Source organism: Mesoplodon bidens, assembly GCF_964165515.1.
Source record: "Mesoplodon bidens genome assembly, chromosome: 6".
Taxonomy (NCBI): Eukaryota; Metazoa; Chordata; class Mammalia; order Artiodactyla; family Ziphiidae; genus Mesoplodon; species Mesoplodon bidens.
This window is the reverse complement of record NC_138162.1, coordinates 21,826,251-21,841,039: the sequence shown is the minus strand read 5'-3', so window position 1 is coordinate 21,841,039 and position 14,789 is coordinate 21,826,251. Positions and strand designations below refer to the sequence as shown.

Sequence of the window (14,789 nt, the reverse complement as noted above, 5' to 3'; positions counted from 1 at the left end):
ACCCTTCTTCAGAACTGGCCAGAGCTCCTTTGCGATTTTCTGCAGGTGTCAAAGTCCCCTCCTCAAGTTGTGACTTGCAGGCAAGGCCTCTCAGCACACAGCACCTGCAGCCAGGGCTCGTCCACAACCTCAAGCGCCTTCTCTCCCTCGGGGCCAATACTTCCCCTTCCCGGCTACAGACAAGTTCCTGACCTAAGGACTTGTAACAGCCGAGACAAAGCCCAGAGGTATGTAGTCTCTCAAAAGGCCCCTCTTCCAAATCCTCGTCCCATTCCCTCCTAATACCTTCCTGTCCCTTCCCACCTCAGTCCAACCCCCTCCCATTCTCTACTTTTCATCCTAATTCTCTCCCTCCCCCATGTTTCTCCACTCAGTTCCCTCCTCCCCTTTTCCCTTTCCTCTCCTCCTATCCTCTGGTTCTTCACCCTCAAGCCCCTTTATCCTCTTGCTGAATGTCTGGCCATCTTCCTCCCCATCATCCTACTCTCCCCCTGCTTTCTGACACAAACTTCCCTTTGGAAGGGCCCTGATGAATTTACGAAATGATAAATATAGTATTTCTGGAGCATGGACAAAGGTAGAGACCAGGGGAAGGTAAGGCTGGAATCCTTAGGCAGTGTTGCAAATGATGACAGGCCTTGAATGTCAGGGCCAAGAAATTTGGACCTAATACTTAGGCTGAGTCACTGAGTGTTAATTTTTAAGCAAGGGAATGCTGTTGTTGGGTTGGCATTTTAGAAAAGTCTCGCCTGGGTCATTAAGGTGGACTGACCCCTTTTAGACATCCTTCCAAGATAAATTAGGCACACCCCACTCCCCACAGCATCCTGGGCTTACCCCAGCACAACACCAACTCGTTGGTATTGTCATTTTGGTTAACCTGTCTTCTTCCCAGATTCTTTCAACTGAGTCCAGTACCTGAGTAAAAGTGTTAAGATTAGGCTCTTTGTAAAAGTTACCTAAATCAATGAAAGAATGGGAAAGTGGATTAATATGCTGGGGAAGGCAGCAGAGGGGCAAAGTTATTACATAATCCAGGTAGAAAATGATGAGAACTTGAACAAAATTGGAGAGAAAGGAGGAGAGAGAATGGATTTGGGGAATATTTAGAAGATAGGAAATATAGTCCTTGGTGCCCATTTTAAGATGTAGGCTGAGGGGAAAGGAGAATTCTAGGATAATTCTCAGAGTTCAGTTTTGATGCCCTGTGGGACATCCATTTAGCAATGTCCAGCAGACAGTTGGGTATGACTGTGAAGTACAGGGGTTTAAAAAGGTCTGAGCTGGAAATATGGATTTAGGAGTAATCAGGTGTCATCAGCATACAGCTGGAAGTAGCTGAAGCCTTGAACATTAATGACATCACCAAGCGGTGGGGGAGGGGTCCCTAGACAAAACTAGACTGTGGTCATGGCATCCTCCTGCACTCTTGGGAGCAAACCCCCACTTTGGCTTGGTCTTCCCAGTCTCTAGAACTCCACAGCCTGACCTCCATGGTCCTAAGTTATGCCCAGAACCCTGCTCTTGGACCAGCCAAGATGCTATGTTAGGACCCCTCCTCTGCTACCATCTACTGATGGGATTCTGACTGCTTCAGCCTTTCAGTATGCGATATGGGGTCTAGGCACATGGGTGAAGCTCCTAGCACCATACCCTGGCCCAGAGCTCATCTGGCTTCCCCCTTATATCTCAGGTACACTGAAAACTTTATCCTAATTCCATAGCCCCCTGTGAATCCTGACTTGAGACCCTCCAATCCCAACCTAATGAAACATGTACCCTATTCTACCACTAGATGGAAGCAGACAAGGTCACAGAAGAGCCTCATACCACCATGGATGCGGAAGAGAGCCTTTCTTCAAAGGACCCCTCTGCTGAGGACTCACAGGAGCCCACTGTCCCTGAAATCCCCTTAGAGCCTGCCCTCTCTGAAACCCCTTTAGAGCTCCTTGCCTCTGAATCTCATATGGTGCCATCCATTTCCCAGATTCCTTAGAGACCCACACCTCTGAAACCCCTTTGGAGCCTTCCATCTCTGAGATTCCTTTAGAACACTCTGCCTCTGAGGTCCCTTTGGAGACCCCTACCCCTGAGACCCAGCTGGAGACTCACATCTCCAAGGTCCCAGAGAAACACCTTACTTTTCAGACCTCATCACTAAACTGTGTCTCTGTGTCTTCCTCTGATTACCTGAAGGAAGCCTTCTCTGAGTCTTCCTCCAGTGAAGGCTCATGGACAAGGAGGTCTATCCAGACCTCTGAATCTGAGAGCGTTCCAAAGCACTCCCTTTCGGGCCTTCCAGCCCAGGTCCACCTGGACACATCTGCAAAAGATGGGGAAGAGGAAGAAGAGGGAGAGAAAGGGGTCGATGCCACTGAGAGCACCGCTCACGCAGCTCAGCCTGAACACCAGCTGGGCAAGAAGAAAGGGAAGAAAGGAGTCAGCCGTAATTGCTCCTGCCCTTTCCCCCTTTCTCATCACTGTCTTTGACCTGCCCCAGGAGGAGGAGATTGAGTTACTCTCTGACCTGGCCCCTTCTCTTAGTTTTAGGGCCTCCTCACTTCCCCTTAATTACTCAGCCCCTTCCTCCCCAGGTTACACGGTCCACCCAGTGGTCCCTGCTGAGCAGGCAGACCTGGTGGAAGTGACTAAGGCAATGCACAAAGGGAAGTTTGGTGCTCAGGTGAATTATCTTTTCCAGTGGGAGAAGGAGGCAGCCCTGAATGCCATCCAAACAGGTGAGCCCAGGCAGCCTTTCAGGGGCTGGTGACAGGCCCATGGCCATCCTCCCATCCAACAGGATCTAGGAACCTGCCCGTTCAATGGATAGCCCTTGTGGAAATGGCAATGCCACCTGCCCGGAATCTGGGAGGGGAGCAGGCAGGTAGGCCAAGGTAGATGAGGATGGATGCAGACAAAAAGTGGGGATATTCATATAAAGCCAGGCAGGAACAGGTGGCTGAACGAAGGCTCAGATACCCTGCACCAAACAGATCCTAAGGCAGAGATGGCCCAGGACCCTGGACAGTTTCCAGGTGACTTGTTGCTCTGATATGGCAAAAGCCCTCAGTCTCCTTGGTGGAACTCCATTAAAAGGCTGTCGTGGGGAATTCCCTGGTGGTCCAGTGGTTAAGACTCCGCACTTCCAATGCAGGGTTCAATCCCTGGTCAGGGAACTAAGATCCCGCATGCTGCATGGTGTGGCCAAAAGTTAAAAAAAAAAAAAAGGCTGTCATCACTGCAGCCCCTCAAGTAGTGTCTGAGGTATAATTGCCATTCCCCTGGTTCAAACTTCAGTCTTCTTCACCTGAAAGGTGGGCAATGACTCCCACATCAGTGCTTAAATTTGACTCTCCCAGGCCCTCAGGCTAGGCCTTGATCTATGGGCACTAACACTTGTTCACCTCTGCACCTCACCTGTTCCTGCACTGTATCCTGCTACTCTGAACAGAGTTCAGAATTCCTCTAGTGGAATCCTGGCCCCTGCCCACCCGCATTGTGACTCGGCCTAAAATATGCCCTTTGAACCAAGCTTCCCTGTTGTAATGGGGCACTAATACCACAGGCTGGCAGTATCAAGTCAGAAGCATCAAAGCCAAAAGCTACATCTGGACAGGCTTAAGATCCTAAGAGACCAGGGGAAAGACAAGAAAATCTAGTTTGACAGACACAGAATTGTGGATTGTGGTCCTGGCCAGAGTCAAAGACCAGAGGACACTAACTCTTTCTCATTCTCCTTATGGAATTTCAGGGCTTTGCCTGGAATATGGAGTCTCTCTTCCCTCCTAAAGGAATTTGCTCACTCACTTATTCAGTCAAGCATCTATATTCTCTGAGCACCTATTCTGTGCCAGGTCCTGGGTTAGGACATCGATGAAAAGACTGACCCTTCCTTGAAGGAACTCACGGTCTAACGAGAATACAAGTGAACAGTCCATTATAATGCATTGTACTGTGATAGGAGTAGAATGAGAGCCACAGAAGGCAAGAGGAAGGGCCCCTAGACAGACAGGGGAAGTCGGGGACAACTTTCTGGTGGAGGTGACAGTTCACTGGAAACTTTAAATGGGAATAAGAGTCCTAGAGCTAAAGGCCCCACTCCTTGGGAACTCAGGACTCTTGGCTTGAAGTTGGGATACTCTCAGCTCTCACAGAGGATGAGAAACTCTGAGTGGGACATGCTCTGGTTCTCCTCCCACATTTACTCAGCACCACCCTTGCCTTGTGGTGAGACTGACCGTGAAGCCAGACAGTTTCAGATCTCAAGAGTGGTGGCCTCTTGCTGGTGCCTGCTCTCAGGGATACGTCTTAGCCTCACCTTCCTTTCCATGCCTCCTTTCTTAGCCTCACAAGCTTATATTTTTGCTTTTCACCACTCATGACTTCTGGCCTCCCCCTTTCTCCTGACCCTTGGAGAGCCATAGGCAGCCCTTCTCAAGTTCACAGTTCAGTAACACCAGGAACGCAGAAGGGAAGTATGAAGGTGCCAACCTGGAGAAGTGAGAGAAACCCTCCTCCTACCTCCTGGCACCAGGGCTGCCCACCCTCCTCCTCCTCTTCAGGTCCCTTCAATACTACGCTCCTTAGGAGCCAGTCCCCACCATCTACTCTGCACCTGGCCCATCATCTTCCCTTTCCCTCACCTTAGACACTTCAATGAAACAGAACAAAGGTGGACTCTAATGCTGGGAGGGGAGGAGATGAGAATCCCACAGTCACAGAGAACTCAGCGAGATACATGTTCATCGTCAAACAAAATTTTACATATAATCTTCCTGCTCGGCACTGAAGACCATCTTCTGTTCCCTCTGACAGGCTGACACAGGTGGAATGGATCCTAGGGTGGGGAGGGATCTGAAGACACTTGTGGGGCGATGAGCAAACGTTGAAGAAAAACGTCTAAAGGGGTAGGGATGAGGACTCGTGGGTAGAGATAGATACACATGGGGGAGAGCTGAGAACGCCTTGCGGGGAGCTTAGGCTATTTTTTCTCCTTACTTTTCCTTATTACTCAATCCCTCCACACCCAGGTCTCTATATTGGCTGGCGCTGCCCCCATTATCTATGGGACTGTTTCCGGATTGGGGATAAGTCCAAGTGCTTTTGTGGACACTTGTTGAGAGAGCACCAGATCATCTCAGGTGTAGAGTGATAACTGTCCTCTGTCATGTGTTGGGATGTATGAGAGCAAGTGTGTGTGTGTGTGTGTGTGTGTGTGTGTGTGTGTGTGTGTGTTCGTTTGGGGGAGGGGGTTGACATGGGAAAGCCAGGCCCTGTCAGGTGCTGGTCTAACCCTACCATCCATCCCCCTCCTCACAGACATATCCGTGCCCTGCAATGTGGGCCAGTGCCGCTGCCTCATGTTCTGCTTTATCCCGTCACGCCCAGAGGAGGTGGGTTAGTTCTGGCTCAAGAGGCGGGCCACCTTTGACCCCAGGGCTTGGAGAGCCCAATGTCACTGCAAACACAGCCATGAAGACCACGCAGCTACCAGGTCCCATTCCTGCAGGGTCAAAGGTACCTTCCAGAGCAAGGGGAGTGCAGGGGTGGGCATGGGTCGGGATAGGTTGCAAATAGTTTGGGGATGCAGATGGGGAGCTGGGAGGAGAGACTTGGGCTTGTGGTTGGTGAGGAAGAGATGAGAATGTAGTCAGCCCCTGGGGAAGCCCCAATACCCTATACTTTTCTTGGCTGCCCCCTTGCCCCAGGCTGTTGGTGCAACTGCTTTGAGTCTAATTTCCTCTGTGCGGCCTGTGACTGGCGCTGGGAAGAACATGAGACTTTGAGACTGAGGAGACCCCGCAGCGAGGAGGGAGGCCTCACGGTGAGGGGGCAACCTGGGGTAGGGGCCCACTCCAGGGTCTGTAATAAAAAGGCCAGGCAGGAAGGCACTCCTGCCCTCCACCATCCCATCCAGGACTACTTCACCCCTCCCTCCTGCATCCCATACCCGCACTGGTTTCCACCCCCAGGAGCAGATTATGTACCTTTCGCAGAGATGCCTACCCTCCGAGAAGCCATCATCAACAACTCTGACTTCGAGGCCCTCCACAAGAAGGGGCCCTCTGGCCACCCCAGCTCCCACCCTAGTCCCCCTGGGCTCCCTAGCCCATGCAGTGTCCAGCCTGGCCCCATATCTGACCCCTGTACCTGACCCTTTCACCTCTGCTCTTCCCTCCTCCAGGGACAGACACTGTCGACACCAGGTGCAGGCCTCTGTGAGCCTGGCCCAGATCAGCAATAAAGGGAAAGCCACTGGAATCTGGCTAGCTCTGTATGAGGCAGATAGAGACCGGCCCGGGGTAGACACACGGTAGGACCTTGGAGTTGGCACCCACAGAGGGTGAGAGAGAGCCACCAGGCAGGAGAGAGGCTGGATCCAGCCATCTGCCTCCACTGCACCCACGTTCAAACTGCTAGCTCTGGCATCAGGAGGAGAGTGGCTTCAAGGAAGCCAAGGAGGGAGGGGATTTCAAGAAGGAGCGGTGACGTTAGACACAGGTAGGGGCTCCAGTAAGACAAAGACTGAAGAGTGTCCATCGGATTTTGAGATCAGAAGGTCTTTGGTGACTTCAGAGGGTGCAGCTTCAGTGGTGCAGCGGACCAAACAGCAGTGAGTGTGAAGGAATTTCTTTAAGAAACTTAGATGAAAAGAGCAGGGAAGAAGTCAGACAATATCTACAGGGGGATGTGGGGTCAAGGAAGCATTTTGTATTTAGGAAAAAGGGAGGGGCCAGTAGAGAAAAAGACCTTGAAGGATACAGAAGAGAAAGAGAGATGCCTGGTGAAGCCACATCCCAAAGATGGAAGGAGAGGATGGGGTGAAGGTGGAAGTGAAGGGATTCACTTTGGACAGGAAAAACACCACTTCTTGAGACCAGGAGGAGGAGGAAGGAGGATGGAAGAAAGGATGGAAGGAAGGATGGGGCCTTCACTGAGCTGCACGGAGTAGGATCTGGTGGAAGTTCCCCAGTGAAGTAGGAGACAAGGTCACTTGCTGGTGGGGGAGGAGAGGGATAAGAGTGGGGGGTAGGAGACAGGAAGAGAGGTGAAGGTTTGGGAAGGCTAATGAGGGAAACTGGAGAAAAACCTGATCGGTGGGCAGTTAGGGATTCAGGTATAGTTGGAAGCAGGAACCTAGTTAGAGAAGCAGAGAAGCAAAATATTTAGATTAATGGGTAGTGACGGGAAGGGTATCAGGGAGGATGATCAGGAAAATAATGCAAAAGAAGGCTTGAGGATGTGGAGGGAGCTGACCATACAAATAGGAAAGTGAAGCCAGGAAGCAATTGACAGATTAAAAAATGGAACAGTCAAAGGAACAGAAGTCTCATTAGGTCCAGTAGCAGACGTAGTGGTAGGGATCAAAGTACAGGAGACAGTGGCCAGAACGCACAGAGTGCTGCAGCTTTCAGATGAGAGCAGCTGCAAGTGATCACAAGAGCCTGGAGTGGAGAAGACTGTGGGCTAGGGGCCAGAATCAGTGAGTGTTGGGGAGTGACTAGGAAGCCCATTGGTGATTCTTATGGGGAATAGGAGTTTCTGACACTAATGAGCTCTGTGATCTTAGACAAGTCACTTTCCCTCTCAGGACCTCTGTTTCTGGATCTATAAAATAGGATAACCTCTGTGCTACCTGCCTCTATGAGAATCCGAAGAAATAACCAGTTTCAAAGTGTTCTGTACTCACCTACCGCTCCTGGCTGGTTTCCTCTTCCCAGCACCTTTTATCTCTTGCCCTTCGCCAGAGCAGCTCTAGGGGCTGCTGCTGTCCCAGAGGCACACGGACAATGGCAGCCTCCAGGGCACTGAAAAGGCCAGTGTACATCTCCTCACGTTTAGGGAGGCCCTCTATTATTCCAAGGAAAGGTATGCAACTTTGACTGCTAGAACTCCTGGGGGAAACCACAGGGTCAAATGTCTGTCCTTCGGAGGAGAAAGGACTCTCTAACAATAATATGGCTATTCAAAAGAAATCATTACTATCTCCAGAAGTAGAATTCCCCATTACTGGTTATTATGCAAGTAGCACCATGATGACCACTCACTAAAACCAACTCAGCTAATAGTCAATAAAGGATGGTTACTGTGATAAACTCATTCAAGAAAGTATTATGCAGCCATTACAAAGTATATTTACATAAACTATGTAATAATATAGGAAATTGACTGTAAATGGAAGAATAAGAATATGTAATACATATGTATTATATATTATGGAAAAGGAAGAGAAAGAAAACGCCAAATGTTATTCATTCCACAAGTAATTATTGAGCACCTATATATGTCAGGCCATGTGCTAAAAACAAAAACAAAAACAAAAAACTAACGATACGGTGATGACTTTTCTCCTGTGTTAAACCTCAGACTAAAACTTTCCTTGTGTGAGTACATTAGCATTTTGTGACCCTATGTTTCTGATGTCAAAAAATATATATTCCAGCAGAACGAAATATACTTGTAACCTAGCTGTAATACATTTCCCTTGTCCTTCAAACTCGCCCGGCTCACTGAAAATGCCAGGCACGGAGCTAACCGTATCCCATACTTTTTCTGATTAGGAAAGAACATTGGATACATATTCCTTTGCTTACTAGTCGTGCAGCAAAGACAGGACACTCCTGTCCCCGCCCGTTAAAAAAAAAAAAAAAGGAAAAGACAAATGCAAAAATCGCCCCGATAACAAACTGCAGAATCTTTAGTCTTGGAATATTTTAACAAGCACATAAACTAAGGAGGAACTGCCCTCAGATGAGTAAGTTAACATCTTTGAAATGGTCAAGGGGTTGAAACTGTCCTTGTGGGGAAAATGCTGCGTATCTATCCCACCAGTTAAAAAACAAAACAAAACCCGTGCCCATTCACCTTCAGGCCAACCGCCCGGCGACCTCCACCCGCCTCTTTCTTCCGGGACTCCTACTGCCTGGAATTCCAGGGGTAGTGGTGGTTCCTGGGGCCAATAAGCGCGGAGCGGCCCCTCTCCGAACCCCGCCCTCCTCCTAACCAAGGCAATGAAAGGGTCCACAACCTCCGAGCCTCGGCGCGGCAGGTGACGGAGCACCGCCCCCTTCCTCCCAGCCCACCAGTAGGGGCCCGACCCGAATAGGAGGAGCCAATACGATAAAAGCCCCACTACCCCCCGCCCCCCGAGCCGCAACCTAAGCTGGGCCGGCCTTGTCTTGTGAGCCAATTGGAGGAAAATCCCACCTCCAGGTCTCTCAATCCTTCCAATGGAGTGAGAAACTATCTCACAGCGCAACTAGCGAGGGGATCCAATCGTAAAGGAACTTTCACTCTGACTAGAGGACGAAGCCAAAGGAGTAGAAAATTCGCCCTCGAGTTGGCACAAGAAGCCAATGGAATGAAAAGATCCCGCCTCTACCGTGGCGGCGGAGCCAGTGGCGTGCCGGGCCCAGAAGCGTGACCCAATGGGATGATGGGGTTCGCTCCCGGCCGCGGGCGGAGCCAATGGCCGCCGCTCACCGGCTCCCCGCCTCCCCACCTCGGCTGGCCGCAGAGCCCGAGCGCTGGCCGGGGTGGGCGGTTCCCGTGGCCGAGGGGAAGATGGCGGCAGCCACGGTGCTGGCCGCCGGTCTCTGCGTGGCGCGCCGGGCGGTGGCGGTAGCGGGGCCGCGGGGGGCGCAGGTGAGAGGTGGCCGTGGGGCGAGGAAGGGGTCCCGCGGGCTCTGACGCCCTCCAGGGCCGGGGGGCGCGTTCCTCCCCGGCTACCCCCGGCCTGCGCAGCCCTGCGGCCTCGCGGGGCCGGAGCCCGAGCGCCCAGCCGGGAACCTTGCCCCTCCCGAAGTGCAGGCTCCAGGGCTGTGCGGTGAGGTCGGACTGGTGGTCACGGCAGCATCTCTTAAAGCCTCCCCGCGAGAGAAACGAACCGGCGATGAACGACGCCCTGCACAGGCCCGGGCACCGAGGTCGACACAGGGTCAGTGCAGCGTCTGCTGCTATCTCCCAGCCGACCGAACGCCTACTCTGGGCAGCTCCTCAGTGCCCCCTGCGGGACATGAGCTTTTTCTCCTGGGAGCCAGTCTTCTGCCCCGTCAGACTCCTGGCTTTCTACTGAGCACTAATGCTAACTCCCCTTCTTCTTCCTGTTTGCCAGAGCGACTCAAGGGGTCAGATTCATTCCGTCCCTTTCCCCCACAATGTGACATCTCTGCCTTCAGCCTTCTCTCAGTCCCTGGGAAACTGGGACTTACCTACCCTCAATCCCCAGGGGCTGGGGTTGTGTTCACTCAACTGAACTCCACCCTCCACCGATTCAGGGGACTGGAGTGAAAATTCACAGTAAGAGGTCAGATGTGACACCCAGACACCTTTGTGTCAAACAGGGTAATTGTATTAAAACCTGGATAAGATAGTTAACACGGCTTAAAGATCAGAAAACAAGTAATGGAAGTAAATGGAAACATTAACAAGGTGAGAGTAAATGGAAAGAGCTCCAAGTAGTCTTTAAGAGATGATGCAAACCACCCCCTTTATATTTGAAGCCGAGAGAAGGGATTTATCTAAGGTAATTCAATAGTAAAATAGGAACTTGGACCTAAGCCTCCAGGTTCTCATTCTGGATCCTTTCCCCTGAACCGTGCTAGATTTCCTCAACGCTTTAGGAGCAGGAATCAATTGCACTGCTGAATCCTACAGTGAAATCTGCCTGTTATCTAACCAGGCCCAGCACTATCTGGCCCTACTCTCTGCTGCTGATGCTCTGAAAGTGAGGAACTTTCCCTTTGAGTGGGAACCACTAATAGATTCTTAGAAGCAGTGAAGTTAATGGCCAGCCTCTGCCAGCCCCAACTAAGTACATGAGACAGGTATTGCCAGCTTTCTCCCTTGGGTGTGTCTGACCCACCTTCAGGTCCGAGGAGTTGCAGCTGTGACTGATGGGAGTGAAGTGGCCAAGGCCCAGCAGGCAGCTCCTGGGGGGGCAGCCCCCACCATCTTCTCCCGGATCCTGGATCGAAGCCTCCCAGCTGACATTCTGTATGAGGACCAGCAGGTGGGGCGCCCTTAGGATCCCCTTAGGAATTTCATAAATACCATCCAGGCTGTTGAAGTAACATGGTGGCCTCTGGCCTGTCACTGCTCCCAGTGTCTCGTATTCCGTGATGTGGCTCCTCAGGCTCCTGTGCACTTTCTCGTCATTCCTAAGAAGCCCATTCCTCGCATTAGCCAGGCTGAAGAAGAAGACCAACAGGTGGGAGGAAAAGGGCCAGGGTCTGGCTGGGGGAGCCCTGTACTCAGCTAGAAAGTTTGCTCTCTGTAAATGAAGCCACATGTCTCCTTCCCCTTTCCCTGTAGCTTCTAGGACACCTTCTCCTTGTGGCCAAGAAGACAGCAAAGGCTGAGGGGCTGGGAGATGGATACCGACTTGGTGAGTGACGTTTGGCCCTTGAGCCCCTCACCTATGAATTCTCATACCTACTCCTCGGTATGATCTTCATTCTTTGACCTTTCCCATGATCCTGACCCCCTAACCCAAGCTCCATTTCAGTGATCAACGATGGGAAGCTGGGTGCACAATCTGTGTATCACCTTCACATTCACGTACTTGGGGGCCGACAGCTCCAGTGGCCTCCAGGTTGAACCTACCAAATGACCAAGGACCTCAGACTTGGATGCTTGGATGGGGGTGGGGAAAAATGGCACCCTGTAATGCTAATAAACTTGCTCTCCCTCAATTCTGGATCCCTGTCTTAAATATATAAAGATTTATACCACAAATAGGAAAGAAAACTGATTCAAGACTATGATCACCCTTGACTATGGTCTGAGACACTAAGGAGGCCCATCCTGTAGTTAAAGGAGCATTTGCCTATATATCTGTGAGCTCAGGACTCATGGTCTACCTGGGTCAGGCCTCTAGAAAAGTAGCAGTAGGAATAAGCCTGAATGAATAGGAAGAGACTGAATCCCAAGACTTGCTCAATTCAGATGCCAAGCCATGTTCTAAGGGGGGCTGGAAGGAGGATTGTCAGTGTGAAGGCCTTTTATTGAAGAGAAATAATCACCAAAAAAATCGCTACCCTTTGACTAATTCCCATGTCTCACCATTTTGCTTTTAAGCTGTTGTCTGATGTCTTTTCATCCTTAAAATTTTTGAAAAGATGCCCCCACTTTTGAGAATGAACTACTGTTGCCCCTGCAAAAACCTACCAAGTAGGCTTTCATCTGATATAACAGCTCTGTGCCTGTTCAATGCAAAGAACCACCTTTAGAAAGCCTCAGTAAGCCCTGCTTAGGTATGGAGGGCGAGGCCTTAGGCCAGCGGAACCGTAAAAGCCGGGCTGAAGCGGAAGGGAGGCCGGACGGAAGGCAGACTTCCCAAACTACGCCAGGTGCAAGACTTCCGCCCCGCAGAGACCTTGCCTCCACCCCCACCCTCCCCGTCAGCCCAGCTCTGGTTCTGCGCAGTCTCCTGGAATGATTTGCCGTCTCTATGGCAACCCGGTAGCTGGCGTCTGAAGATGGAGACCACTGAGTCTACCGAGGGATCACAGTCGCGGTGAGAGGCACAGCTCTGGCTGCAGGCTTAGGGGACAAGGAAGGTTAATAGACTCGCTTTGCTGCGCTTCTGACAACTTTGCCGCTTTCACTTTTTTTCAGATCTTTAGACGTACAGCCCAGCTCCGAAGGACTAGGGTCTATTTCGGATCCCTTTCCTTCTTGGGATGGCCGTCATAGGTCAGCCCTGGAAGCTGCAACCGCAGAAGCTTCAGCTGCTGCTGCAGCCACTGCAGCCGCCTCCACTGCCAAAGCAGCTGCATTATCTACAAAGACCCCAGCGCCCTACTCTGAACGGAGCCTTCTCATGGAGCCCTCCTCTGAAAGTCTTCTTGGGGAGCGCTACACTGGACCCAGATTTACCCACAAGATAGGCCACGGGAGACTTGGCTTTGAGCCTGTCTCTGTTTCCCATATTGCTTGGAATCCCTATACTGCAAATGACCTTAGTTCTAGCCGTGGTCCTGTTCCTGGCTCCAGCTCTGGCCCTGTTCCTGGTTCCAGCTCTAGCCCTGGTCTTGGCTTCAGCTCTGACCCTGGGCCTGGCTCCAGTTCTGGTTCTGGCAGTGGCTCTGGTCAAGGTCCTGGCGACGGCTCTGGTCGAGGCACTGGTCCTGGTCCTGCCGCTGATTCTAGGCATAGGCCAGGCTCTGGCCAGGGCCCTGGTTTCAGCTTCTCTGCTCCTTCAGGCTTCAGAAAACCCAGGGCAGATCTGCTCCCTAATTATGCCTCCTGGTGTCACCACAGCCACTGGGAGCCTCAGAAACAACCCTGGAAATTTTTGAAAGTCTCAGAACCTGGTGCCCGAGGGCTGTGGAAGCCCCCTGAGGTTGAAGGGACAAGTAAGGTTCTCAATGAAACACGGCCACGGGGCCAGTGCCTTCTCTACAACTGGGAGGAGGAGGTATTAAGGTTTTAACCTGCTCCCTTTTCTTGAAGGCTGCCCCCAGTTGATGAGGGTGGGTACCAGAAAGGATATCATGGTCACTCAACTTGGGGCCCACAGAGAGCCACCAACCACCTGGATCAAGTCCCAAGCATGCAGGATGGCTCTGAGAGTTTCTTTTTCTGGCACGGACACCGGGGACTGCTGACCCTGGAGCCACAGTCACCCATGTGCTCCAGCACCACCCAGAAAGACTCATACCAGCCCCCAGGAAAACACTCTCAGCCAATTCGAGGTATGAAACATGAGAGAATGGGCCAGAGTGAGTCTAGCAGAGAAGAAAAGAGAGGAATGTCTGATGAGTGTAAGGGCAAAGCTCAGTTTTTCTTCCTTTTCCCCAGTTTTTTTTTTCTTGGCCTGTTTCTTAACCAGACTCTCCCACTCTGTCCATTCCCTGACCTCCCACAGGGAAGCGTGAAGCCATGCTGGAGATGTTCTTGCACCACCAGATCTGGTGAGAGGCTGGGTGAAGGGGAAAGGGGAGGGGGAGGACAAAAATCAGGGGAGAATGGCCTTGATGACCCCCAGGCCAATGTAGTAAAGAGGTGCAGGCAGAGCAGGAACCCACAAGGAAGGACTCTGAGGTCGAGTCTGTGACACACCATGACTACGGAAAGGAGCTGGTGCAATCAGGGCCTCCTGCCCCAACAAAGGTAAGAACCCATCCCACCCCACTTGTACAGCTGGGCCCTGACAGGCTGTGGGAAAGCAGCAGGCCCAGAGGTTGAGAGAGGGAGCTTCAGGGCAAGATACTCAGTATCTCTCCCTCACAGCCTCACGACTACCGTAAGGAACAGCCTGAAACCTTCTGGCTACAGAGGGCACCACAGCTACAGGTGTGTGAGGGTGCCCAGGTGTTGGGAGTGGGGGAGAAGGACGGGAAGAGGCTGTTCGGTCCTGGCTTGGTGGAGAGAGGGCTCTGTCCTCATTCTGGCACTCCTCCAGGGTGTCAGTAACATCAGGACTCTGGACACGCCATTCCGGAAGAACTGCAGCTTCTCAACACCAGTACCTTTGTCTCTAGGGCAGCCCTTGCCCTATGAACCCGAGAATTATTCCCACCAATTGGGAAAAATATCTTCCCTTGGCCGTCAGGGAGGAGGGCAGGGTGGTGGAGGGAGGGGTAGAACTACTCCTGTCTAAGGGTCGAGGAGGGAAGTAGATGTGGAATATGGAATCTCCTTCTGTCTGTACTGAAGAGATGGGGAGGAAGTGAATTTGGTCTGTACTTGGTGAAGGGGCTCTTTACATAAAAAGGGTTCTCTCTCATCCTGAGACTGCTCATTCAGTGATTCTGTGAGTTACTGTGTCCATACCCCATAACCTT

General features: G+C 51.7%; 3 protein-coding genes across 5 annotated transcripts; all 3 read left to right on the top strand.

The window, feature by feature from the left end:
- The first annotated feature begins 157 nt into the window (after nucleotides 1-157).
- FAM221B (family with sequence similarity 221 member B) lies at nucleotides 158-6,463 on the top strand. Its single transcript, XM_081237719.1, is given in 10 exon segments — nucleotides 158-227; nucleotides 1,796-1,991; nucleotides 1,994-2,446; nucleotides 2,595-2,738; nucleotides 5,031-5,141; nucleotides 5,320-5,399; nucleotides 5,403-5,517; nucleotides 5,709-5,777; nucleotides 5,780-5,824; nucleotides 5,973-6,463. Coding segments are annotated over 9 exon segments (1,395 nt in total). The 5' UTR covers nucleotides 158-227; the 3' UTR covers nucleotides 6,155-6,463.
- Nucleotides 6,464-9,338: 2,875 nt separating this feature from the next.
- On the top strand, nucleotides 9,339-11,693 carry HINT2 (histidine triad nucleotide binding protein 2). 3 transcript variants are annotated; one of them, XM_081238246.1, is made up of 6 exons: nucleotides 9,339-9,645; nucleotides 9,866-9,937; nucleotides 10,871-11,011; nucleotides 11,105-11,209; nucleotides 11,314-11,386; nucleotides 11,496-11,693. In XM_081238246.1, exons 1-6 carry the CDS (start codon nucleotides 9,469-9,471, stop codon nucleotides 11,507-11,509), a joined length of 582 nt encoding a protein of 193 aa, XP_081094372.1. In that variant the 5' UTR covers nucleotides 9,339-9,468; the 3' UTR covers nucleotides 11,510-11,693. The 3 variants fall into 3 exon arrangements, with proteins under 3 accessions (XP_081094372.1, XP_081094370.1, XP_081094371.1); XM_081238244.1 differs by having other exon boundaries at nucleotides 9,345-9,645; nucleotides 11,507-11,693; XM_081238245.1 differs by lacking the exon at nucleotides 9,866-9,937 and having other exon boundaries at nucleotides 9,351-9,645; nucleotides 11,507-11,693.
- A 61-nt stretch (nucleotides 11,694-11,754) lies between these two features.
- SPAG8 (sperm associated antigen 8) lies at nucleotides 11,755-14,708 on the top strand. The gene is made up of 7 exons (XM_081238243.1): nucleotides 11,755-12,517; nucleotides 12,619-13,420; nucleotides 13,523-13,697; nucleotides 13,871-13,916; nucleotides 14,001-14,115; nucleotides 14,236-14,298; nucleotides 14,408-14,708. The coding sequence occupies exons 1-7, from the start codon at nucleotides 12,480-12,482 to the stop codon at nucleotides 14,603-14,605; spliced, it is 1,437 nt and encodes a 478-aa protein (XP_081094369.1). The 5' UTR covers nucleotides 11,755-12,479; the 3' UTR covers nucleotides 14,606-14,708.
- The last annotated feature ends 81 nt before the right edge of the window (nucleotides 14,709-14,789 follow it).

Bases quoted from the DNA above. Each gene is read 5' to 3' on its own strand.
- SPAG8 (XM_081238243.1), top strand. From the start codon at position 12,480: ATGGAGACCACTGAGTCTACCGAGGGATCACAGTCGCG. The intron at 13,421-13,522 runs GTATTAAGGTTT...TGGGGCCCACAG, and splicing joins TCTACAACTGGGAGGAGGAG to AGAGCCACCAACCACCTGGA. The intron at 14,116-14,235 runs GTAAGAACCCAT...TCTCCCTCACAG, and splicing joins GGCCTCCTGCCCCAACAAAG to CCTCACGACTACCGTAAGGA.
- HINT2 (XM_081238244.1), top strand. From the start codon at position 9,469: ATGGCCGCCGCTCACCGGCTCCCCGCCTCCCCACCTCGGCTGGCCGCA. The intron at 11,012-11,104 runs GTGGGGCGCCCT...CACTGCTCCCAG, and splicing joins TTCTGTATGAGGACCAGCAG to TGTCTCGTATTCCGTGATGT. The intron at 11,387-11,506 runs GTGAGTGACGTT...GCTCCATTTCAG, and splicing joins GGGAGATGGATACCGACTTG to TGATCAACGATGGGAAGCTG.